Source organism: Tetrahymena thermophila (assembly GCF_000189635.1).
Source record: "Tetrahymena thermophila SB210 genomic scaffold scf_8254776, whole genome shotgun sequence".
NCBI lineage: Eukaryota > Ciliophora > Oligohymenophorea > Hymenostomatida > Tetrahymenidae > Tetrahymena > Tetrahymena thermophila.
In genome coordinates, this window is record NW_002476534.1 from 718,467 (window position 1) to 744,106 (window position 25,640).

At 23.1% G+C, this 25,640-nt stretch overlaps 3 protein-coding genes across 3 annotated transcripts; 2 read left to right on the forward strand and 1 right to left on the reverse strand. All coding sequences in view use genetic code 6, as the record gives it.

Moving 5' to 3' along the window:
• Positions 1 to 193: 193 nt before the first annotated feature.
• On the forward strand, positions 194 to 6,634 carry TTHERM_00157890 (hypothetical protein; the record flags this gene model as incomplete). Its single annotated transcript, XM_001009717.2, has 13 exons — positions 194 to 373; positions 442 to 588; positions 672 to 920; positions 1,030 to 1,322; positions 1,375 to 1,584; positions 1,634 to 1,847; positions 2,074 to 2,322; positions 2,382 to 3,388; positions 3,438 to 3,765; positions 3,816 to 3,985; positions 4,036 to 4,405; positions 4,465 to 5,013; positions 5,354 to 6,634. 13 exons carry the CDS (start codon positions 194 to 196, stop codon positions 6,632 to 6,634), a joined length of 5,247 nt encoding a protein of 1,748 aa, XP_001009717.2.
• Positions 6,635 to 9,436: 2,802 nt separating this feature from the next.
• TTHERM_00157880 (hypothetical protein) lies at positions 9,437 to 11,218 on the forward strand (the record flags this gene model as incomplete). Its single annotated transcript, XM_001009716.3, has 7 exons — positions 9,437 to 9,643; positions 9,755 to 9,950; positions 10,017 to 10,106; positions 10,191 to 10,408; positions 10,469 to 10,616; positions 10,663 to 11,044; positions 11,101 to 11,218. The coding sequence occupies 7 exons, from the start codon at positions 9,437 to 9,439 to the stop codon at positions 11,216 to 11,218; spliced, it is 1,359 nt and encodes a 452-aa protein (XP_001009716.2).
• A 425-nt stretch (positions 11,219 to 11,643) lies between these two features.
• On the reverse strand, positions 11,644 to 24,646 carry TTHERM_000157849 (transmembrane protein, putative; the record flags this gene model as incomplete). The annotated part of the gene is made up of 17 exons (XM_012796046.1): positions 11,644 to 11,816; positions 11,882 to 12,022; positions 12,098 to 12,843; positions 12,985 to 14,520; positions 14,848 to 15,337; positions 15,392 to 15,846; positions 16,021 to 18,416; positions 18,484 to 19,190; positions 19,250 to 19,533; positions 19,811 to 19,867; positions 19,930 to 20,051; positions 20,291 to 20,923; positions 21,386 to 21,901; positions 22,080 to 22,490; positions 22,591 to 22,714; positions 22,770 to 23,605; positions 24,170 to 24,646. 17 exons carry the CDS (start codon positions 24,644 to 24,646, stop codon positions 11,644 to 11,646), a joined length of 10,104 nt encoding a protein of 3,367 aa, XP_012651500.1.
• Positions 24,647 to 25,640: the final 994 nt, after the last annotated feature.

Sequence of the window (25,640 nt, forward strand, 5' to 3'; positions counted from 1 at the left end):
CTTGTTTTTTTATGTATTTTACATTGAGCAGTAATTTTATTTTTTTATTCTTTTAAAATTCAAAAAGAAAGAGATATTGATTGAAAAATAAAGTTCAAAAAATACTTATTAATTAAACCATATCTTTAAATTTCATTTAAGTTATTATATTGCACAAGGTTAGTAGAGAATCAATCAAGACATTAAATAATTTATGAAAACTTTGAGCAGAAACAATAGTGAAAAAAGAAAAAGAGACTCTGAAAGCGATTAAAAGGCAGGAGTCATTAGGATAAATGAGGCTCTCATTAAATAAGTTACAAATCAAAGTGATTTCTCATAGATCAAAGCACTTAATTTTCATATTAGATTGAATAATAATTCAAAAATATAAGTAAATAAATAAATAAATACATTAGCAAATGGTATTGAATTTATCAAAATAAAATTATAATATAATAGAGACTAGAAGGATTGGATGATCTAGTTAATTTATAAGAGCTTAACCTTAGTTATAATAGCATTTAAAAAATTGAGAATTTGGCTCGTTTGCAAAATCTGAGAGAACTCAATTTAGCGGAAAATAATATATCAAGATTAGAAGGCCTAGTAAACAATTTTATATTTATTTATCTGCAAACAATATATTTCAATATAATGATAATTAATGTCTTTAACTAATATGCAATTAGGAGATGCTTAAGAATATAGAAAATATAAATCTTAATGGAAATAGTATAGTTGAGTTACCAATAGATATCCTAAAAAATTTATAAAGGTTAAGAGTGTTAAAGTTGACAAGAAATAAAGTTAAAGAGTTAGGATAGGTTTAAAATTTAAGTGTGTTGAGTAGTCTCGAAAGTCTTTCCATAAGCGAAAATCCATTCTGTAAATCTATAACATATCAAGAATTTTGCATTTATGCCATGACTAGCTTGAAGGTAAAATAAATAAGCATCAAATTTCTTTAATTGTATTAAAATTCAAATATTAATTTTTTAAAATAATACTTTTTTTCAGTGCTTTTAAAACAAATATGTTTTATTATAGGTTTTAGATTCTAAAAAAATAGATGAAGACTAAAGGAAGAATGCTTTGTTTTTATTCTCTAGCGGCTTGTAGAATAAATAGGGAAAGAATTAAGGAAATAATCCTTAAAGTAGTGCTCGTGATGATGTAAGCATGATAAAAAAGCAAATTGAGTAAGCTAATCAGCAAAGAGACTAATTATCATATGAAAATTAATACTTAAAAGAAGAGAGAGATTAGTTAAATTAGTAAATTGAGGGCTTAAATGAAAGATTTTAGATTAAATTAAGGGAAAATTCTGCTTTTAGTGAAAAGTAGCTTAAAAATCTCCTATTCATATTCTAACAATTTTTTTATATAATGTAGAATTGCTAAATTAGAGGCAGAGCTTTAAAATTACAAAATTGATGACTTATTTTAATCTTTTAAAGATACGAGAAACTTTGATCTAAATAAGTTAATGGATATTTAGAATACTTAAAATTTAGTAGAATTTGACAATTAATATTTCAATAAGCTAGAATAAAAATCAAAAGATCTCCACGAAAAAAGAGAAGAATACCTATTTAAAATAGAGTAAAATTATTGATCCTAAAATTTAAACTTATTGTATTTCTAACGAAAGAAATTTAGAAGCCTAGTGTGAAAGGTTAAAAGAAAGAATCATAGAAAGAGAAAAAGAAATGAACTAAGCAGCTGAATCTTACTTTCAGATGAAGAATCAAATTAGAATGAATAGCAATGTTAAGTTTATGAAAGACTCATTCATGCCTGACTCAGATGACTTAGAAATCCTTATCAAATAAAAGGAAGCAAAACTTGCCTTTCATTACAATGAAGTACAAATCATTGTTTTTTATTTTTTGTTAAAATTTTTCAATAAGCATTTTATCATTTATAATTAAATTAATATTTAAGAATAAAATAAACATTAGAAATAAAATTAAGAATGCTTTTAAATTTAAATTTATAAAATAAAGAGTTGAATTATTCAACAAGCAAGCTTTAGTTAATTCATCAATCAATATTCAAAAATTTTTAAAAATTTTATTTAAATATAATAAGAATGAAAAGCTAAGATTTGCTAATAGTGAACTTTAGAGAGAAATTGATTTGACAAGGGAAAAAATAGATAAGACTAGAATTTTGATTAATAAATTAGATGCTATTAATGATGGAGAAAGTACTTCTAGTGAGGTTGAGGATGAGAGAGTTCTTTTAGATAAGAAAATAAATTCTCTTTATCAAAAATTAACTTCTTAGTAAGAAAAGAATAATGAAATAATTCATTTAATTACATCTATTAATAATGAAGTATTTTTATTTAAATTTGTATTAAAATAATAATTTTAAATTAATTTAATAATTTCTAGGTTAATTTTTTAAGCTCTGAGATTGAGGATTTAAAAAAGTAAAGGTAAGAGAGCTACTTAAAACCTTAGAAGACAGTAAAAACAAACGAATCTGAAAGTGTTGGATTAGATAATGAAAAACTTAAGGAACTAAGCAATAACATAACGTTTTTCTAAAATGAAATTAATTTAATGAAGGAAAAATTAGAAGATAATTAAAAAGTCTTAAAAGAATTTCATATTTTACTGTAAAAAAATTAATCTGAAATTGATATTTTGGAATCACAGAAATAATAAATTTAAAATAACTTTAAAGCAAGCACATTTGTCAATAATTTAAGCAACAGTTTCAAAAAGACTGTTTAAAACTAGTTAAATAATGCTGCTAATAACCTTTAAAATATTGTTCACGTGCTTAAGACTAAGGCTCCAAAGGTTTTAAATAAAAAATTATCTATTATTAATAAAATAGAGTAATAAGTTAACTCAGTTGCTGCTGACCCTTAGATTGACAATTTTTCTTAGTGCTTAGCTGACTTGAGTGGTGCTATAAGGTTTATCTTTGAGGAAATGGATGACTATAAAATTGAACAAGGCGTTATTTTTGATGAGTAAACAAACTAAAAGCGCAAAGAATTTTATCACTTACAACAATAAATTGATGATTACCAATAAGATAAGTAAAGGTGCTTTGATCAAATCAACACTTTATATAAAGAATATATTTATGATCAAGTTAATAACGCTGCTAAAAAGAAAAAATACAAATCAGGATAAGATGAGTATAATTTTCCAGAGAAATTTGAAAGCTTTGAAGACATGCAATAAGTCTTTAAAATTATTTAAAAACTAATGAAAAATGTAGAAAAAAACGAGTTAACAATTAAGAATTTTAATGAAGTCAAATAAAAATTCTTAGACGAGTTTGAAAAAGAGACTTAAGAGTTATCACAAAAATGGAGAGAATTTGAGTCAAAAAAATTAGAACATAAGTCTAAGATAAATAAAGAAAGAGAATAGCTATATTAGTAATAATTATTAATTACTTCAAATAATAATTGCAATTAAAAAAAATAGGTAATTAGAACAAGAATATGAGAAGGTCAAATCAGAGAGAGAAGCTATCAAAAATGATCGTTAAAGATTTTATGAAGAGTAAGAAAATTACTTTTTAAGTCAACAAAAAAATAAAGAAAAAGAGGAAAACGATAAATTTACTGTTATCAAAGATGTTGAAGATTAAAGATAGCTTAAATAGAATTTAGAAATGGAAATTTATTAACTTAAATCTCATTTAACTCGTCTTTAGAGTGCTTCTGATGAAACAGAAGCTAAAAGAAGTGTAGCAGAGAAAGATCTTTAAAGAATACTTCAGTAAATTTAAAAGGAGACAGAGAAAGTTTTAGTAATATTTAAATTCTAACTTTTTTAATTGATTTAAATTATTTTTTAAAGAGCTAGAATGAGTCTAAAGAAAAGTAGCACAAAATACAGCATGTCTTTGAAGAAAGCATAAACAAACTTAACTAAGAAAATGAAAGACTTTAAAATATTAATTAATAACTATAAGCTTAAAAGCAAGAATTGCAATCAGAAGTTTAAAAATTTGAAGTCGATATGAAAATGTAAAATATATTTTATAAAAAATCAATCAGATAGTCTAACTTTTTATTAGAATAATCTAAAAGTTTGAGGGAGAGGAAACAATTTACAAACAAAAGCTGAAAGAACTTGAAAGCAGCATTCAAGAAAAAAGAAAAATTTTATATTCTATAGAGTAAACTTTAAATGACAAGGAGATAAATATTAACAGAGTTGATAGCCTTTTAGAGGAATATGAAAATACAAAAGAAAAATACAAACAAATTAAAATGGAAAGCTTGAATTTAGAAAAATAAATTGAAGAAGGTAAAATAAAACTAGACGAAAATGAAATGAAAATTAAAATGCAGTAAAATTAACTAACTTCCCTAAAAAAGCATCTTGAGAGTCTTAGTTCTTTGTCTAAGCAGAAGCAGCAAGAAGTTATTTCATTAGAAAAGCAAGTATTCTTCATAATTATTTTTGTTATCACTTAATGAGTTTTATAAATTAAACTAAATAGTACAGTGACATTTAGTAGCAATTGCTTGATGCTGAGCTTAAAATCTAAAAACTTGATGGATAATAATAATATTATATAGAAGAGATGAATAAAATTGAAAAATCAAGAACAGAAAAGAGAAAAGATTTGCAAATCTTAGAAAAGCAGGTGCATGATAAAGACCTAGAACTTTAAAGTATTAGTTTGAAGCTTGAGCATGTTAAATAAGAATATGAAGTAAAGCAAAAAGAACTTCAGGAAATTAGACAAACATATTAATTGGATGAAAAGAAATTTAAGTCCTTAATGGAAGAAAATCACAATACTCTTTAACAGCTTAGAGAAACAATTGAAGAAAGAGAGCAACAATATTATAATCTAAGCAAAAAAAGAGAATAGCTCGAAAACACCGAAAAATAAAAATAAGATAACCTGTAAAATTTAATAAGCTCCTCTAATGAGAGAGAGCATTAGTTGAAAATTTTAAATCAACAAGTAGATAGCATGTCCGAAGAATAAAACCTTCTTGCTAATAGATTACAAGAATTGTCAAGCATCCAATCTAAACTAGTAAAATCTTCTTCAATTCTTCAGACCTAACAATCTATTTATTAAAAAAAGATCAAAAAATAAATACATTTTTTTCTTAGAAAAATATATTTTTTATTTTTATTTTTTAAATAGTTTCCTTTAAAAAATAATTAAATTCTTAATTGAAGATAAACTAAAAAATCAATTTTAATCATAATTTAAATGAATTTGATCCAATTTTTTTCAAACAAATTTGAAATTTCTAATTTGTAAAAATAAAATTGTAATATAAAATAATGAATAATTTAAATATTAAATTTAATAAAATTAACATTTTTAAATAAATTTATTGTTTTATTAATTTTTTTTACAAAATTAGATTGATGATAACACAATCTTGGAAGAAAGGAGATAGGAATTAAATGATTAAGTGAATGATTTGGAATAATATGCTGAAGAATTAAAAGATGAATAAAAAGATATTTTAGAAAGAATCAAAACGTTGACTAAGAAGGAAGAAACAATTTATATTAATAAGGCTTTCAGTGGAGAAGAATTAGATAAAGATATTTAATTAAAGATAGAATAAATAATAGAAAGCTATTATGCTAATTAAAATAAGGATGAAGAGATTGAATAGCTGAATAAATAAATCAAATAACTAAAGCTAGAAAGTGAAAATTATAAGAATATTTTAAATTCTAAAAACCACCAAATTATTTCTCAGTCTTAATAGAAAGCACAATTAAACAGTAAAAATGCTAATTATCAGAACAACTTAAATTCAACAGGTAAATTGGGTATAGGATAATCCTCTTCTTTAAAAAATATATAAAAATAAAATCAATTATCTACATAAAATTAAGAGAATGAGATTTAGTCTAATTCTAAATTTTAACTTGATACCTTTGCTAATAAAAATGGTTTTATGGGATTAAGCACTCTTGCCAATAATAATATGATGATGATTTAAAATGATAATGAGTCTCTACTTTTATCAAGTGATAATAAATACAAAAATTTAGTAACTAGTATTCAACAAAAAAATAATCAGGATTTATTGAATGAACTCAATTCATAGAGATTAAAATAAGTTAAAACTGGCTAATAAGATAATCCTTTCCTAAGAAAGTTATAATAGCAACTTGAATTAGAAGCCACTCCTGAAAAATAAAAAAGCTAAGATAACCTATTAGATGATAATCTTTTTTCCTCTAATAATAATCCAGCAGGCTATTCAGCTTCAAAAGCTTCATAGAATAACTCATATAAAAAGCCAATTTCAACTATTTAGGAACTTTAGCAGCAAGAATCTGCTAATATAAATAAAAGTCCTTATTATATAAATTAAGAATAAAAATAAAATCCTAGATCAGACAATTCTTCTAATTAGAAATAAAAACATTAATCTTCAGTAGATAAAATATACCAAGAGTTAGAAGAAGCAGATAGACAGCTTTTATAGCTTCAAGATTAGAATGAAATAAAAAACTTGATGGAATCTTCTCAATCTGAAGACAATAGCTAAAAAAAATAAAATGAATAATATTAAAGAGAGTAATAAGAAGAAGAAGAATAGTATTAAGGATAATAAGAACAATAAGATTACGACTTTTTAGGAGAAGAATAATTTTAAGATGAAGATAATGAATTTAATTGAAGTTTATTTTTATTTATTTATTTTATATGAAATGTTTATTTTTAATTCCAGTCATTTAGTAAATTTTAAAACATCTAATTTTCTTATGAAATCGATTTTTTATTTTTAAAATAAATAAAATTACAAACATGGAAAATTTAAAAATTATTAACTTAAAGTTAAATATAAATAGGTTTTTTATCAGCAAAAATTAGAAATGCAAAAATATATTTTAATTTATTAAATATTTTCAATTTTTTTCTGCTAAATATTTAGGTTTTATTCAATTAAATATTTATCAAGGCTATCTATTTATGTATTTTTTGAGGCCAGTATATCTACTGTAATAATTTTACATAAGTTGAACTATAATGGTTGAAAAACTTATTTAAAAAATATTTATTTTGACATTTATAAGATAATTTAAAAATAAATTTCTTTGACTCAATAATGATAATTATTTTATGAATCAAAAACACTTTCAGAGATTCAAGATTATCAGTAATTTGTTTTTGATCTATATTCATTCACTCTGCTTTATTTTGGCTATGATTAAATTTTTCTTGTTATATTATGAAAAATAAATTAAATTTAAGTATATTAATCAAAAGATCGATTAGACATATGAATTTAAGCAACTTGGAGTATTTACAAAATATAAAATATAATTTATAACTTTTTAAATAATATATTAATTCAACAGAGTATATCTATATTTTAAGGGCAAAAAACTATTTTTTCATTATTAATAATGAAGCTTTATGAACTTTGAAAGCACAAAATTTCCTTATCTTCAAAAAATATTTTAATTTTAGGGATATTTAAAAATGTTTCACATTAATATTTTAAGCATTAAGCTGTTTGAATTTACGTTGTTTAATATTTTAATTAAATGCATATAGAATTTTGTATTTAGTATTAGCAATCGTAAACATAAAAGCCTGAAGAGATAAGCCCAATATTATTAGATGAACATTTTAGATCTATTTAATTTTAATTTTGTTTTTGCTTAACATATTCTTTACTTTTTAAAGTTTAAGATTTAAATAATAAATTAAATAAATTTTAAATTTTTTAATCCTAAAATAAAAATTATTTAATTTAACTTGCTAAAGGTTTTTTTATTTATTAAATTGATAAATTTGGTTTTTTTATATTTCGAAAGTGATCTGTTAAATCAAATATTTTTTAATTTTAAAAAGCATTTTCTGATTTTATCTTTGAGCCAACAGGAATTATAAAATCTGTATAAGAAAGCTATACAAATTTGTAAAGGATTTAAAATTTTTAGCTGTTGTAATTCCTTTGGATTTCATCAATATTTATATAAAATAATCCTATTTGTGGAAAATTAGAATGAGCATTATTCAAACAAGCTTAAGTTTAGTAATAAAAATTTTAATTTTTAATTTAAGTAGAATTATAAACAACGAAGATAAGTACTCTCTACTATAATTGTAATTAATAAGCTTCACCAGTATGAATTTTCAATTATTTTTTATTACATTAAATAAATTTTTAGAATTTTTGAAAATGATTTATGTGCTTAACATTATCGTAGCTTATATAATAATTGAATTACATCTAAATATCTTAAATGCTGCTTAAAATTATTTATTCCAATTATTTGTTTCTTATTTAATTTAAACTAAAATCAACATCAACTCTCAATTTCTTAAGTTCTACGTAATGAAATTTCTAGGATTTATTACTACTGCTTTTTTCTAAATACTAATTTTAACTAATTTACTTTTTAAGAATATTAAAAATATGCTACTTTAGAATTTAATCATTATCAATAGTTTTGGTATTTTCTTTAATTAAGTTTTAAAATTTATTTTTTTCATCATTATGACTGTAATGTACTACAGAGTTGTAAGTTCTAAATTTAGCAGATTGTATAACTTTTACCAAGTTTTAGGATTCTTAAGTGTAAATTGAAATAGCTATAATAGCTCCTGTTAGTAGAATAAACAAAGCGAATTTCAGAATAATCATAAATAATTCGCAGTATGTGAAAATTTTTCCATATCTTTTGTGTTCTAACATTTCAAGAATTCAACTATTAGTCTTAGTTTGTTTGTTTTTTTGTTTGTGATTTTTGTTTTCAATATTTTTCTTAATTAGATTATTTTTTATCTCTTTACGTATTATTTTGTCAATTAATTTAACATGAATGTATTCAAAGCCTTTCAAGTTTACAATAATATTCATAAAATATCTTTTTTGTGCAAGCAAAGTATTTCTTTCCTTATTTTTTTTATTTCAAATTATTTATAAAGTATTTAAGAATACTGATAATTCTTTTTTTTTTTTTGATAAATCAAAAGCTTTTCTACCTATTAAATTAATCAGTAGATTTACTTTAATATAAATGATACTGATAGAGTTTAAATCATTTTTCAATAGTAAAGTTTTTCAAAATTTAAATATTATTAAAAATAATTTAAACATATAAACACTTTATCTAATAGTATACTCTAGTATTTGTTAGCAAACTCAAGAGAATATCAAATTTTGTGATACATTTATTTATAATTAGATTAAAGCAAAAATATTTTATACAATAATGCTTTAATTAAATTAAAAAAATGTTTTTGCATAAATAATTTTTATTTATGCGAAATATTCTACTAAGAAGTAAGTTCTAATAATATTTGGTTGATTTGCCATATTCTTAAAATGTTAGTTGAGGTGTTATCTAAATAATTTGTTTGTAAAATAATCTTAATAATTTAATTTCAATCAGTGGATTATAATTTAATCAGCATCAATAAGTTATTAAATTATTATCTATCAAATATTTTACTAAGAAACTGCAAAATGGATTTAACTTTTAATAGATTATTAGCAAGAAGTAATGCCTAAGAGCAAAGCAAAATAGGGGATCCTTGGGAGGTTATTCCTATAAAAAATAGAAAACAGGCGCGTGATACTGAAGAAATTCATCTTGGTTAAAGAGGCTTAGAAACAATAAAAAATTTTGAAGATTTCCCAAATTTAGAAGTTTTATATTTGAACGATAATAAAGTAGAATAAAAATAAATTATTTTAAATTGACAAAATGAAAATAATAAATTTAATTTAGCAATTAATTCGAGATTCAGTTGAAAAATATTATTTTATTTTATCATAATTAAGATGGAAAGATTAGAAGGACTTGATAGTAATTTCAGAATTAAGCATTTGTATCTTTTTAACAATAAATTGAAAACACTTGATGGAAGTCTGTAGTTTTTAAATCACTTAGAGACGCTTGTATTGTATAAAAATGAATTGAGAGATTTGGATTTAAATTTATCAAAGATGCAACATCTAACAAGCTTAAAATAATTAGGTAGAGATTTATGATTTAATTGAAAAAATATTATGAATGATTAATAAAAATATTTGTTTATCAAAGATTTATTTGATAATCCTCTTGCAGATGAACCTCACTATAGATTGCGTGTTATTTATGCTATGCCTTCAGTTAAAGTTTTTGATCGTCATGGTAAATATTATTTTATTATTAAATTTATCATTCATTTTTAGTATTTTTTTATTTCTAATACTAACTAAAAATAATAACTGAAAGTTGTAACTTAAGAAGAGAGAAATAAAGCAAAGAAATTTATGGAAACTGACTATAATTAAATTAGAAGTAAAAAGGATGAAAAAAAGGTTATTAAAATACCTCCATCTGCTATGTTCTCTCAAAATGAGAAAGATTTGTATAAAGAAGCTACTTTTATTAAAAAGAAAAGATTTGAGGAAACATAAAGGCTAGAAGAATAAACAATATTAATGAGGACAGTATTTAATTTTGTTTAAAATAATCAATTATGTTTTTTATCGTTTCATTCAAAATAAAAGGCATAGAATATTGTTTTCGACACAACTAAAGTTCCAATAAGCAAAGAAAAGCAGGAAATGGAAAGAAGAAAATAAGAAGAACCATTAAGTATAATAACTGAATGGGATAAGAGTAGACTGAAGTCGCTCTTTAAGCAATTTGATAAAGGTATATTTCTAAAAAGTTTTGAAATCTCTTAATTTTATGAATTTAGATAAAAAGGCATAAATTCCTCTAGATAAATTGGGTGAACTTTACGAATTGATTATGGCTGATAAAGGATTTGTAGGTAAAGTTCCTGATTGCAGTGTGGAAGAATTCATTCAAAAAATATAACCTGAAAGAGATACAATTTTGTAACCAGGTGATAAGGATTATAAAGAACCACCAAATTATCTAACATGGGACGATTTCAGATTTAATTTAAATAAATTTTATTGGGTCAAGCCTGAAAGTGATTAAGCAAACAAAAGGATCAAGGATTTGTATTATCAAGCAAACAAAAAAATATATAGTGGAGATTTGCCTAATGCTAAAGAACTTCTGTTCAAAGCAATTAAAATTGAAAGCCAGCTCGGTGCAACTGAGACCAATAAGTAATAAAAATAGTATTTCACTTACAACAATTAATCTTTTCTAAATAATTAAAAAGAGTTCTATTAAAAAAGACTGAGAGAATAGAATAAAAGAACCCAAGATATGATTCCTTCGATTTTGCTAAATTTACTTTTAAAAAAGACTTTTCAAACACTTCTAAGTTTGTGTATTGAGAACAAACAACATAAAAAATTAAATAAATAAATAAATGTATTAAAAATATATTAGGTATATTATTATTTATTAATATCTATTCTATTTTTTAACAAAATATTCACAACTAATTTTGATTTATTCATTTATTTTTTTATATTATCATTAAAAAATAGAAAGAAAACCTTTCCACATTATTCAGAATTCTTTTATAAATATTTCTACTTATTAGCTTTAATAATTTTAAAAAAATACGATTTTTATTAATTCTTTTTTTTTGCTATTTTATATTTAGAAGCCATTAAATAAATATATAATTATCTTAAAAAGCTATAATTTACATAAAATATATTTATTTATTTATATATAAACATCTTTTTCTGTTTTTAGCAGAATTAAATAAAAGACAATATTTATTTTGTTTCAATTATATTTTTGTGGAATTTCAATTCTATTAACTATGAGGTGATTGAAGCCTAAAATCAGATTAACCATAGTCGATAGAATTTGAATTAGGAGAATAAATCATTTCTAGATTTCTGTCTTATGAAAAATTGATAAGCTCACTCTCTTTAATAGGTTTCTTTTAAAATTCTTAGATTTATCTTGTGTTATAGTCTAAATTAAATTAAAATATAATCAATCAATGTTAATTTTATATTAAATTATTTAATTTTATTTACCTTCACTCATAATATCTGATAAGTCCTGCATAGACACTTCATACTCCTATGGAGTCTCCTATACATTTTGTTATCCTTGGATTTGTTGGTTTTCAACTTATAATCTATAAATCTATGCATTGTCTTGATTTTGCTAAAATGCTAATTATTATTATTTATTTTGATAAAAAAATGACATTTAATTTATTTTATATATTAATTAAATATTTTTATTACCGTTTTCTTATTTATTGCCTTGGTTGTTTAAACAAATTTTGTATCGAAGATCTTTTATTTCTTCTTCTCCTTATGCAGTAATTTATTTATTTTATTCTTTATCGAATTTGTATTTGACTGAGTAATCATGATAGTAAAAGGGGTTTTCGCATAAATCTTTTATCTATGCATCTTTATAGTTATCAATTTTCATTCCTGAATAAGCATTTGACAAGCACATTATTGGTCTTTTAATAGGATAAATCTTTTTTATGATATCATCTCTATCGTCATCATCAATTTATTCAAAATCTTAAGTTTTTTCAATAATACCTACTTTTGTTAGGTTATCTTACTTTTCTTTTATTTCTTCACCAATAGATGTAGCTTTTTTAAGAATTAACTATTGTTATTTGGGGGAATTACTTGAAATTTCTATTATTTAGCCTTATTCATCATTTTTAATGCTCTTTTTAGATTCAATTTAGAATTTACTTGAATTTTTTCTATTTAAATTTGGGTCTTCACCCTTTTACGATTTCTTTGAATTTCTTATTTAGTCTTTCTTTTAAATGCTCTTCATCTTAGTTATATCATTAATTTTTTAATCATCTTATATCAATTTTTATTTAGAGCTTAAATTCTAACTTGATTAATTATTACTAGAAGCCTATGTTGATTTATTTAAATAAACATAAAACTATGCATATTAATCTCTCCTTCTTCTTCGTCCAAAATCCATAATATATGTTCTTAAAAATCTCCATCTAATAAAATATTAAAAAACTGAGTGAAAAGAATTTAAGACTCAATCAAATAATCAATTATCCAACCAGCAAATGAATGAATGGATGGAAAAATAAATATAAATAAATAAATAATAAAATCAATAAATAATTATTTTTTACCTTTATATATGGTCGAAGCCAATCAAGTGCTAGCAATGAATGATTCTGTATAGTTATGGAAATAATTTTATTAGAAGTTTATTTCTTGCATAGAATATATTTTAAGGAAGGAAATATCCTGCATAATAAACAAAAAACTAAACTGGTCTACTTTTTGCAATGAAATACTCGTTTCTATTGTAAAAATCTTTGAGAATTTAGAGGATAAAATTAATTATAAATAAAATAATTGCAATAGCCATAATTGTTAAGAAGAAGTTAGTTTAACCCTCATCACTGTTATTGTTAGATACTAGGGCAAGCCATACCAGAAAAGCTGATATAATACTCGATCTTTTATCTAAACTATTCATTTGAGGCAATTAGTAGGGTTGATTCTTTTATGCTAAAAGAGAATATATAATTAATATTACTAGAATGAAGCATCCTTTCTTTTTTATATCTTCTTCATATGCATTTAAGAAAATTACTATTAAGGTTCTTAATTGTAATTTTAAGAGCTCCCAATACCAGTATTTAGGCTTATATTCAAAGTATAAAAATCCATATTTTCTTATAAAGAATATTTTAGTCGGTTTGTATAGGTTGAATTTATTTAAGTGTATGTGGTAGAATAAACAGAAAGGTATTACATATCCAACAATAGTAAAAACAGGAATTATAAACAATATTTACCACATACTGTGCTCAAAATCATTGCAAACTTTGTTTAGCTATCCTACAATATATTCTGTATTTGCAATTTATTTGCAAGAAAGTATTTTCATAAAATTTTACAATAAACTATGTTGCATTATGTAAAAAAAGTAAATCCATGCAAAAATAAAAAAGTTTATTGAGAAGTATTTTATTGTCACGTATATCTTTTGCTCATACTTGTAGTTCTTATAGATTATTGCTGCAAACACAATGTATATGATCATACTGAATGTAAAGATCATCAAATATAAAATTAAGCTCCATATTAATCTCATGTACTAAATACTTACTCCAATATCTATATTAGATAAAACACAGTCAAACCAAAACTCCATACTGATAATAGGAGAAAATAAGTAAATTGGGATAAACTTAGCAATTTTCAAAGAATTTTCAAAGATAATGTCAAATTTCACTAAAGCTGTGAGAATTTGCATGTAGAATATGCATATTTTAAAAATAATTAGCGTCTTTCCTGTAAAAGAAGTAATTCCTAAATGCAGGATATTAGATCTACTTAAAAGTTTTGATTAGATGCTATTAATCATTTTAGAATTCGCATCGTTCATTAAAACAACAATCAAGCAACAAATTATAATACCATAAATCACAGACCCAGGTATATATTACTTTAAATTATCACATGTCATGCAAAGTTTCATTTCAAGAATGTCATAATTTCCATAAGATTTACCCCAAATTTCTGCAAATTGATCACATGTTTCACAAATTGGACCTGTGTATCCTTATTTGCAATATCCATATCTATCGTTGCCAATACAAAGACCAAACTTCTAATTACATTCAGCAACTACGTCAGTCATATTATTCTCTCTCCTAAATTAATAAATAAATGAATAATAATTTTAATTAAAAATTTTATCATTCTTTATTTTGAAAGAAAAATATTATGAAATTCTCATTTAACTATTTAATTTTTGATAATTTAATTTAACTTTTTTTGCTTTATTTTAAATTATTTTCAATTTTTATTATGATTTTGATTTATTATTTGATTTCAATTATTTACCCTTCATCTTTATTAATACGAAATTACTTTTATAAAAATTTTTCAGTAATAATTTAGGATGAGGATTGATTTATTTTATAAAGAATCTAAAAAATTATTAAGCAAAATTTCTAAAATTTATAAAATTGAAGTACCAATATCCAGGAAGTAAATGAATAGTAGACTTAGAGCATGATGCAGCAAATGGTTTATTACAAACTGTACAGTTTTGAGGTGTAGTTGAGGAAGGAGGATCTAATATGTAACTACCTGATTAGCAAGGTTGACAATAACCTAATTTACATGTATCACAATATTTAGTATAAGCTTCACCTTACTTGCATCCTCTAAAGGAAATTTATATATCTACTTCTTTCATGGATTATAAAGTTTTATCGTTATGAAATGTGTTTATTCCTTAAAAAATCAGCTTAAAAGTAGCTGTTTTTAATGGTGATCCAATAATATCTATTCCTTCAATAACGAACTAACTATCTTAATATCTTGTAATATAATCTCTTAGAATTAATAAATTTTTTTATTCTATGTTTGATGGTTAATCGGTTTAAATGAAGCTTTTATATGAGTCTAATTCCAAGAATAAACTTTAACTTATTTTTTAAGAGTCAAGAAGCTCAGTCATCCCTTTTAATAAAATGATTTAAATAACAAAAGAAAATTTAAATGAAGATATTTTACTATTTTATAATTCGAAATCCTTTAAATTTCTCAGAGAGTTTTGTGACAAAGTAGGTATATTAATATCTTAGAACTTAATTGGATCTCCAAATTCATCAAGCAGTTGGTATTAAATATTTACTGAATCAACTCCGCTTTATATGTTTTAAATCTGGTAGTAAGAGTTAGATTAATTAGCTTATACGACTTACAATTTGCTTTATCCAGGTAGAAGTTTGATAGAGTTGGGATAGCTACAAATGTTTGCTCCAAAACAAATAGCTTAATTATTTTGACAGGTATTCTAGCCAAAAGAATTGCATGAATCTAATTTGGAATTCCCATTTAAAGGAAGCATAAATTAAGGTTTCAAAGTAGTATATCTGATTGCTCCACCTGCTCCAGCAATATTTCCTTGAAAAATACAATTCTATACCTAACAATCACTATTATCCATTCTTATAGCTCCTCCACTCCTATGTTAATTAGTTTTTTTAAATAACTATTAAAAAAATGAACTTAAAACCAAACAAACCACAAACAAAAAAATTAAAAAAATAAGAAATGTGTTTATTTTTTTCATAAAATATTATCAAATTTAATTTAACTAAATCATCAAATATTATGTCAAAAAATTAATTAAAATTTACCCATTAACTTTGTTTTTTATAAATTTAGTAGAACTGATTTTTGATCCTTAAAGTAGACTATTAACTTAGAGAGCACCTCCTTCCATGCTAACATTGTTTTCAATATCTGAATCATCCAGATTTAAATGACTTCTTTACACAAATAAACAACCTCCTGACGATTGAGCAGAATTTTAATTTGCATTTATAATAGTTAATTAAGCAGAATTAGTGTTTAGAATGTACGCTCCTCCTCCAGAATTCTATGCAGAGTTCTTTATAAAGTAGCATTGCTACAAGATTAGTGACCCCATCTCTAAATAAATAGCACCTCCATTTAATCCACTCTTGTTATTTGTGAAATTAGCTTTTGATATATTTAAAGCACTTTAGTAAGAGAAGATAGCTCCTCCTTCTTAAATCGAATTATTGCTGTCAAATACTGCTTGTATAATTTATAGCGAGCATGAGACTATTTATGATATTGCTCCTCCATATTGCAAGGAATGATTCTCAATAAAATTTACTTAGTTTAAAATTAAGTTTGAATACTTATTTAAAAATATTGCTGCACCACAATTATCAGCTGAGCACTTATTTCCTGTAAATTATCCTACAGTAATGGTTCCATTAGAATTTTAAAGTAAGAAAGAACCACTTTATGAGCAATTATTTTAATTGGAAGACCACTAAGAGCCTTACATTGTACTATTATTAATAACTATAACTGCTTGTTTAAATCCTATGTTCTTAAATGATTGAAGTCCTGATAGTGAGGAATTTTTAGAGCTCTCAATATCAAGAATAGAGTTAACAAAGCATGGAAGAGTGCAGGTGTTTTTTATTGCAATCATTCCTATTAAGCTTATATTATCTGAAAAAGACTAAATAAGATTTGAATATTAATTGCTATTTGAAGAAAGATCTGTAAATATATTTTATGTAATATTTATAATATTAACTTATAAATAGTCATCGATTTACGAGGCATAATACTATGTTGTGTTCGTTCCTACCATTTTATTATTAAAATAATTATTATCTCCTAGCAATAAGAAATCTTTATTCGAAATAAATTGAATGTTTTGAAGCTATTTTAGATTGCAGAGCTATAAATTTAGCAATAAAGGAATCATAAAAGGAATAGATGATGCTGTGTTATTATTTCCAATGAAGATTAGATCTTTTATCACTACCTAACTCATAAAAAGCATATCAATAAATGATGCTAAATTACTGAATTAGATTGTATTGTTTTGCAAATATAAACCATTAACTGTAACTAATCCCTGATTTGCTATTTAGCTAGCTTGGTTTTGAATATAACCAAAGTTGTTAATACTCAGAAGAGCAGATGAAATAAATTAAGAGTTAGTTATATTTAAGTTTGATATTTTGATACTAGTTGCATTCGTAATTGAAAAAAAGTATTAGCTGATACTGCTTGATGTAGGATTAACAACGCTTTGAATTGTTTAATTATAGATTAAAATATTACTAAGCTCGATATTGCTAACTTACTAAAACGAAAAGATCACTCCACTCAAATTCTAAAATGAGCAGTTAATAATTGAGACAGATGTGATGTTGAAAAATGGCAATTATTAAACTCCTGTTTGACCAATTTATTTCTCGAAAGTGAGATTCAAATTCATTAAATTTACCGATATAAACCCATTAACCGAAGAATAAAATTTGTGAAAGCTGCTGGTTTATATGACTTAGCTGTTATTATAATTGATGTATAAGCTAGATTAAGAAGCAAAAGGAAACTAAGGTAGTTATGGCAGAGCTTAGTTATTGTTGAGTGAAACGTAAAACTAAAAGTTTGTCATAACAAAGAATGTACTAAGGCGATTTGTTATGTCTACTAAGCTTACAAATGTTTGCTTCAAATTTTAAATATTTGTAGATTATTTGCAAGCTGTACTCCCCTAAAGTAAAAATTGCAATTTGCTAACCTTAGTGCCTACAAACACATATTCAACCTCAGTATAAGTTGGCTGCTAATTTACTGTAAAAGAAAGAACCTTTGAGAATTAATACACTTATTGTATTTTTCCTAAATATGTGATTGTATTTTGGCTCCGATTGACTTGAAAAATAAAGATGTACAACAAACGAGCATGTATTATATATTAACCATTAACTATACGCAAATCATCATTATTAGAAGTGCTTTAATCTCCATACAAAGAGAATTCAGATATTATTCTTAAATTGCCAATTAAAGTCAAAGAGCTAAACGTATAAACGTTGTATTATCCAAAGCAAGTCAAGCATATTAAATCAGATGCAATGTCATAATCTAATCTATTTTAGTAACCTATACATGGAGTTACTAAAAATCCTGTATTACTCCAATTAGTAGTCGAATACACCTAAACAAAAGGCAACCCAAATCTTTTAAAAAAGACCTAAAAAATAAATATTGTTTGCTTGTTATTTAATAAATTTATAAAAAATTAATAATTAATTTATTACCTGATTTCCAACTTATTGAATCAAAACTATTTATCTTTGATTATTAGCTTGATCTAATTCTAATTAAAACTAAGGAGTGTTAACTGTATCATAACTAAACACTAAAATATTTCCGATGTACGTACAAGCTAGAATGTTGTATTATGTGCTACTAATTTATATGTAAAACATAGCATATATCTGTGAAGTGGGAGTTATGTTTATAATTAGAGGAGAAGAAGAAAATACACCCAGGCTTGTAAATTTCCAAATAACAATTTAAGAATTAGAAGTATATGCAGCAAACTCATTCAGAACTTCATTGATCTAACTTCCTGTAAAAATGAAAATTGAAGTGATGCTGTGCGTAGGCTAACTGCTTGTAAGTTACAGATTCTCTCCGAAGACATTAATTTAGTTTTTATTTATACAAAATATCATGAATAAATTATTTGTGTTTGTAGTTGTCTTTATACTATTACAAGTATTTTAAACTTAGTTAATAATTTAGTAAGTTTTATTACTCAGCAAATAAACCTAGGCTATAGAATTCACTAAAATTTTACCTAATTAAGGTAAATTTGTTAATTTAAAATTATAATCTTATTATCCTTATTGCAGCTTTTGCATGTACATTTGATACTAAAGATTAAAATCCCACATCTTGAGCATTCCATTTTATTGTATAGTAATTGCTTACTAATTTGATAAAAATCCATCTTATATAGCTTTATTAAAAAAATATTAATAAAATTAATCAACAAATAGATAACTTTTAATTAATTACATCCTTCTTAGAAAATCATTATCCTAAAATCAGTTTTAAAGTATGCATAATAATTCCATAAGCTGACATTATTATCACTTCCAAAAGAAATAAGTGTATTTGTAATTCTATTTAGAATTAGATTTATTATTTAAGACTAATGTGCTTAGTATATTATCTGTTTCAACCCAAGTAACGGATAATTAAAGAATAAAATTGAACCTAAGCTATCTCCAACTACTATCAAGTTAGCCTAGCTATCAAAAATACCTGTTTTAAGCGGGGCTGTATGAGTATAAGATTGCCTACGTAAGATAAAATTAAAATTATTGAAAAAAAGGATTTTAATAAATAAATATTTAAAAGTAAAAAAAGATTTTTTATTTCAAAACCTATAAAGGTAATTTAGAAAATATATTATTTATTTATTTATTACATTTTATTTGTAATTTTAGTAATTAAATTAATTTGATAAGCTAATAACATTAACTTTTTTTGTTATTGAAATTTATTTTCTTTTAGTCTCACTAAAATTGGTAAACACTTAATAAAAAAATAAGTTATAAATTTTATTAAAATTACAGTATTGAAAAAGATGCTTTGGCATAATTGCTGTACAAATTTAGGTTGTTGTCATCACTTTTTTATAAAAAATTTTTTTAAAATTTCTTTAAAATTAGATATGTATGTATATATTTTACCCAATAGATATTAATTGCTATCCTGGAGCATCGATAAAAACTTGATTTATATTTCCATTATGAACTGTATAGTTAAATACTAAGCTACCTTATAAATTGTATTATAAGACTATTCCTTTTTTCTATAAAAATTTTTGTTAAATATTGAAAAATTTTATTTATAAGAAATTAACAATAAAATATTTTAAATTAATTTATTAAAAAAGAAAATAACAAAAACTAGGAAAAAAAATATTTTAAGTTGAGTGAGATAAATTTGCTAATTTTTAATTAATTAATTATGAATTCTAAAAGATAATTATTTATATCAATAAATTAAAAAAAAAATTATTATTTATTTGTTGATAAATTAAAAAATTACACCGAATGTAATGAATAATTAATTTGTTTTGTCTATCAATGACTTATCTCCTTAGACTGTGAAAGCAATTGTTTAGCTATTAATATATTGAACGCTTCCTTGTGAATTAGTGTCAAGTGATATTAGGAGGCCTTGCTCTTGATAGGACTGAGTAGATTAAATTGGATTTGTAGAGAAAGTAAAGAATGCTTAAAATTAAAATAAATTAGTATTAGCATTAATTACCCACTAAATAACTATCCCTGTTTAACACATTATGTAAATATTATTTTATTAAAAAACTAAACCAGTTGGAACATTGCAAGTAAATTATACAGGAGTGCTTTAGTTTAATTACAGAGTTTATACAATTTAAAAGTTTATGGAACTCCAAACACTACAAGTTTAATCTTAGGAGCATAGTATGATTAAATTTAAGCTGCTTGCAAAAGACATATACAGAATAGGTTGAGTATGAACTTATGCAAGCTATGCAACTTATTAAAATGTGTAAATACTATACACTCTCACAAGATTATTATTTGTAGAAACAAATTAACCAATTTATTAATTAAGTATTCCTGGTACTGTACTACTCTAAAAACCCACTATTTGTTACAGCATATCCTGACCTTAATATGAAAGACTGTAAATCTACAAATTATTAAAATAAAATTAATTTATGATTTTTAATTTTCAAATTAATTTTAAAATATTTAAAACAGATAAATTTTATTTATCTTAATATATATCTGATAAATCAATAAATTTTGAAATTATAATAACATCTTTTATTATTTAGCTATATTGTTTTGGGAAGGAATTGTTTTGATTTTTAAACATTAAAAATTTTTAGATTTGTGAATGTTTTTTTTAAATTCTGTTGCATATTTTGAAATTCAAAAATTAATTTATATCCCTCACTATTTATTTATCTAAGATGATTTAAATTAAATAGATGGAGAACACTTCTTGAAAATTAAAAATCATCTATTAAGAAAAATTACTAGTAAAAATTCACAAGAAAACTATTAGCTGCTAAATAAAAGATTTAAAAAAAAAAAAGAAAAAAATTTAAGAATAAGAATGAATTTTTAGGAAATTAAAAAATTTTACTTGATTCTTTTATCCAACAAAAATCATAGAATTTTTATAATCAGCTGTAAAACCTATTGGTACGGAGGATAGCATCCATTGCTTAACAAGCCTTCCATTAGCATAATCATACTTAACTAATCTATTATCTTATGCATATGTGATCACAAACTTGTTAATTTAATCAGGATAATAATTTAATGGTGCTAATTAGTTATGAACTGTGTACTGATACTTAATATCCTAAGTGTCAGCATTATAAACCAAAACTAATCCATTAACTGTTATTAATACTAAAAAGTTATTAGCACCAACAGTATCAATAAAATAAAACTGTATTTAGTTAATTAGTCCCTTAATCATGAATAACTAAGCATTACTAGGAGTAGCTTAATTATAACTCCAACCAATTATTTAATTTTTACTTTTGATATACATTGTTATTATTTAAGTACTTGGGTTATTCCTTAGCATTGAGTAAGTCAAAGTGGGATCATTTACAAATTAAACCATTGTTGAACTTGGGAATGCATAAGTCTAAGAATAAAATATTTATTTATTTATTTAACAATTTTTTAATACTTATTTGAATTTATTCTTAAATTAAATTAAATAGTCAAAATCTTAAATTAGTAATTTAAATATGAAAAATATTTTTAAATTATTATTTTATAAATGTAATTTAAATAAGATAAGGCAATCAATAAAATGTTACTTTTATGTAGAAATTAGATGCTGTCTATGTGTATGCTATTAGTATATTGAGATTAATATCATATAACTGCTAAATGAAATTATCAACTATAGTAGTATTAACTGCTATCTTAGTTGCAGTTACATTGTAGAGAATAGCTTAAGAAGATCTAACAACCAAAATTTAGCTATTTGGAGGATTAACAAACATTTAATTAATTTAAGATGTTCCTGTCTACTAAACAGAATTGCCTAAAATTAACGTTGAGCTGTTTACAGGATATAAAATTAGATTGTTTCCAGCTGCCAGATAAATGAAGAAATTAGTTTCATCAAACTAAACATCTTACACAGTATTAATTATATTGCTCACTAATAGTTACTTAGTTACATTATCATAAATAGAGAACCCTTAGAAGTTGTAATAGACTATCTAATTAATTATGATAAACAGATAGATAAATGATAAGCATTTTTACAACAAAAAAAAATTGTTTGTATTCAATTAACAATTAAAAATAAAAATATTTTACTTTGCTTAGGGCAATGCTTAATTTAAAGAGAGATCCAGGTGGCAAGGTTGCAATTTGATAAATTACTTTTCCATTTAATTTATTCCATTAATATGAAATTCCTTGACTATTTAAGCTTAATAAACTATTAGGAAAATAATGTTTTATTTAAGTGGTGAAATAAATATTTTTTGTTTTACGAATTTTGGGCATCGTCTTGAATTAATTAACTTTAGATTTAGCTGTCTAGAGAATAAGTAGATATACAGGAATTCAAAATATAAATTTATAGTGATGGATTGTAGAGATAAACTAATGTTTTATCACCAACAAGTACAATATTATTGTTACTGCTGGCAGGAAGGATGTAAACGTTTTGGTATAAATTGTTAATTAAATTGATGTATTTTATAGATGTAACTGTAGGCTATTGAGGTGTAAGGTAGTTAATTAAAATGACAAAATTATTAGATGTAATTACCAAATTACTCCCACTTAAGTAAATATTGTTAAATTAGGTTTGAAGCAAAGCAGCTTAAGCGCTTGCTAATGTCATAGGATTAGTTGTATCCTTAACATCTATTTAATTAGACATTAAATTTATTTAAACTTGCATTTGCTTTGTGTTAAAGTTAAAAACTCTACAGTCAAATTAACCAATCGTTATAGCATACTATACTTATGGATTTGACACATCTAAAACCATGTTGTTTATGCTTATAGGTATAGTCATGTAGGAAGTACGAGATGTAGTCATTTGAGTTTTATTAATTGTAAATAGAGTGATTGAATTACCTTAAGAACCTGTAGCATAAACTGCAAAAAAGTTTCCATTCTAATTAAAAAAATAAATAGCACTTATATTAGGTAAAGACAAACTCTTACAAGTGTTTTTTATTAAATCGCAAATATATGCCTTAGAACTCATATTTAGAAGGATGCTACTCACACCTTATATTAGAATTGAATTGACATACTTATTTCCAACTATGTTAGGCTAAAACACTGATTGTGTATTATAGTTAATAAAGAACACCTTATTTATTTTATAAAAATAATCATTAACATAGCCAAGAAGAATTAATGAGAGAAGTAAATTATTTTTTCAGTAATATTTAGTATCTAAAAACATAAAATTATATATATCGATTGATTATCATGCAGTTATTATTAATTTAAATAATCTTCTTTTTAATTATTATTTTTAGAAAAATATTTCACGATTATCATTAATTAGTTAATGTAAATTTTATAACTTTTTAACTTAAAATAATTTTTTATTTTCATTATTATCAATCAATAAAACCATATTTGAAAGAAGATTTTTCAAAAATTAGATTGAAAGGTTTTGAAGGATTGGAAGTGTATAAAAAGTAAATTTAAATAAAAAAAGGATTTAAAGTCTAAATGAGTAGCTTCTAGAGGTATTATGTTTAGAGTTAGTTACTCATAAGTATATTAGTAATCTCTAAATTTTTGATTTTCAAAATATACAGCAAAGTTATATCAAATATGTATAAAATTTGAATTGAATTATTTATATTATTTTACGTTTTTCTTACTCATTAGGAAAAAAATGAAATTATTTTAAAAAAATTACGGTTGTGCCTTTGTAAGTAATGATTGTTTAGGATTCATAATCAATATTTATTGTCGAATCAAACGTGTATATATTAGGGTTTAGTTAATATCTTTATATTTCAGCATTTAATTCTACATCAATTTCAATAATACATCCGCTTGTATCTGCTATAATTAGGACACTTCTGTCAAGAGAGTCTTGGTTTGTCATGTAAATAATATTTGCGTTATTATTAGTGCTTATTGTTTGTATTGTCTTTGAAGTCATTAAATTAATCTATGTTAAAACATTATAGTTTGATGTGTAAATTATATCTTCGCTAGATAGACTAGGATTAGATTTTAGGAAAAGATGCGATTAGATACTTGTTAAACAAGAATATCCTTAAATTTATCCAAAATATTCAACTGGACAATTTTATGATTATAATTTTTGAATAAATACTGCAAAGAGGAGTATTTTCATTTTAAGTAGGAAATCAATAATATTCCTCATTTATTATTTAAGTGCTAAGCTAAAATGCTATTTTGCTTTCTATAGATTCTTTAATCAAATTTTGTAAGTTTATCAGCAGTTTTTGATTTAAATTGTATATAGAATAATTAATTAATGATATATCATTAATTTTAAGCACAGATTTAACTTAATAAAATAATTGAAATTTATTTATTTTTAACAAAAATATTTGAAAATGTTTGCTAGTGTCTGAATAACAAAATAAAATTTAAATTAAACAAAAATTTTGAATAAAATATTTACAAAAAAGCAAACCAAAACTAATTCTAATTAATTTAATAAAAATTAAAAAAATAATATTTTAAATATGTCAATTAATCATTTATAGATTTCAAATAAAATTAAAGTAATTTTAAGAATAAATAATTATTTTTATCAACTTTCTATACATTTTTTGATTCATGATAACAAAAATAATCTTGTTTGAGTTAACAATAATTTAAATAAAAATTTTAATTTAACTTTAATAGAAAATAAATTCAAAAAAATTCAAAAATTTCCAATTAAAATGAAAATTATAATTGTTCAAGAATTAACTTTCTAAATTACTTTACATTAAATTTGATAAATTTAAAAAAAATAAATATAAATGGATGATTTTGTTTTTCTCATTCAGACAGCAAGTAAAGCAAGCGATAATAAAATTAAATAATTAAAAAATATTAGAAAATGAAATTAATTTACTAGAAAAAATATAGTGTAAAGATAAAACTTATTTATTTATTTATTTATTTATTTATTTATTTATTTATTTATTATAGAGAAATTGTAAGAAGGTTTAATTAAGATTATAATTTGAAAAGGTAATATCTGTTTATATGATTATTTTGTTTGTTGGTAATTTATTCCATAAGAGATTTGTTTGTTATATAATTAATACTTTATTTAGGAAGTGTCAATAATTAATTATAATATTTAAGATGTTTAAAGATTATAGATTCTAAGATAGATAGAAAATATTTATGCTTGTTTT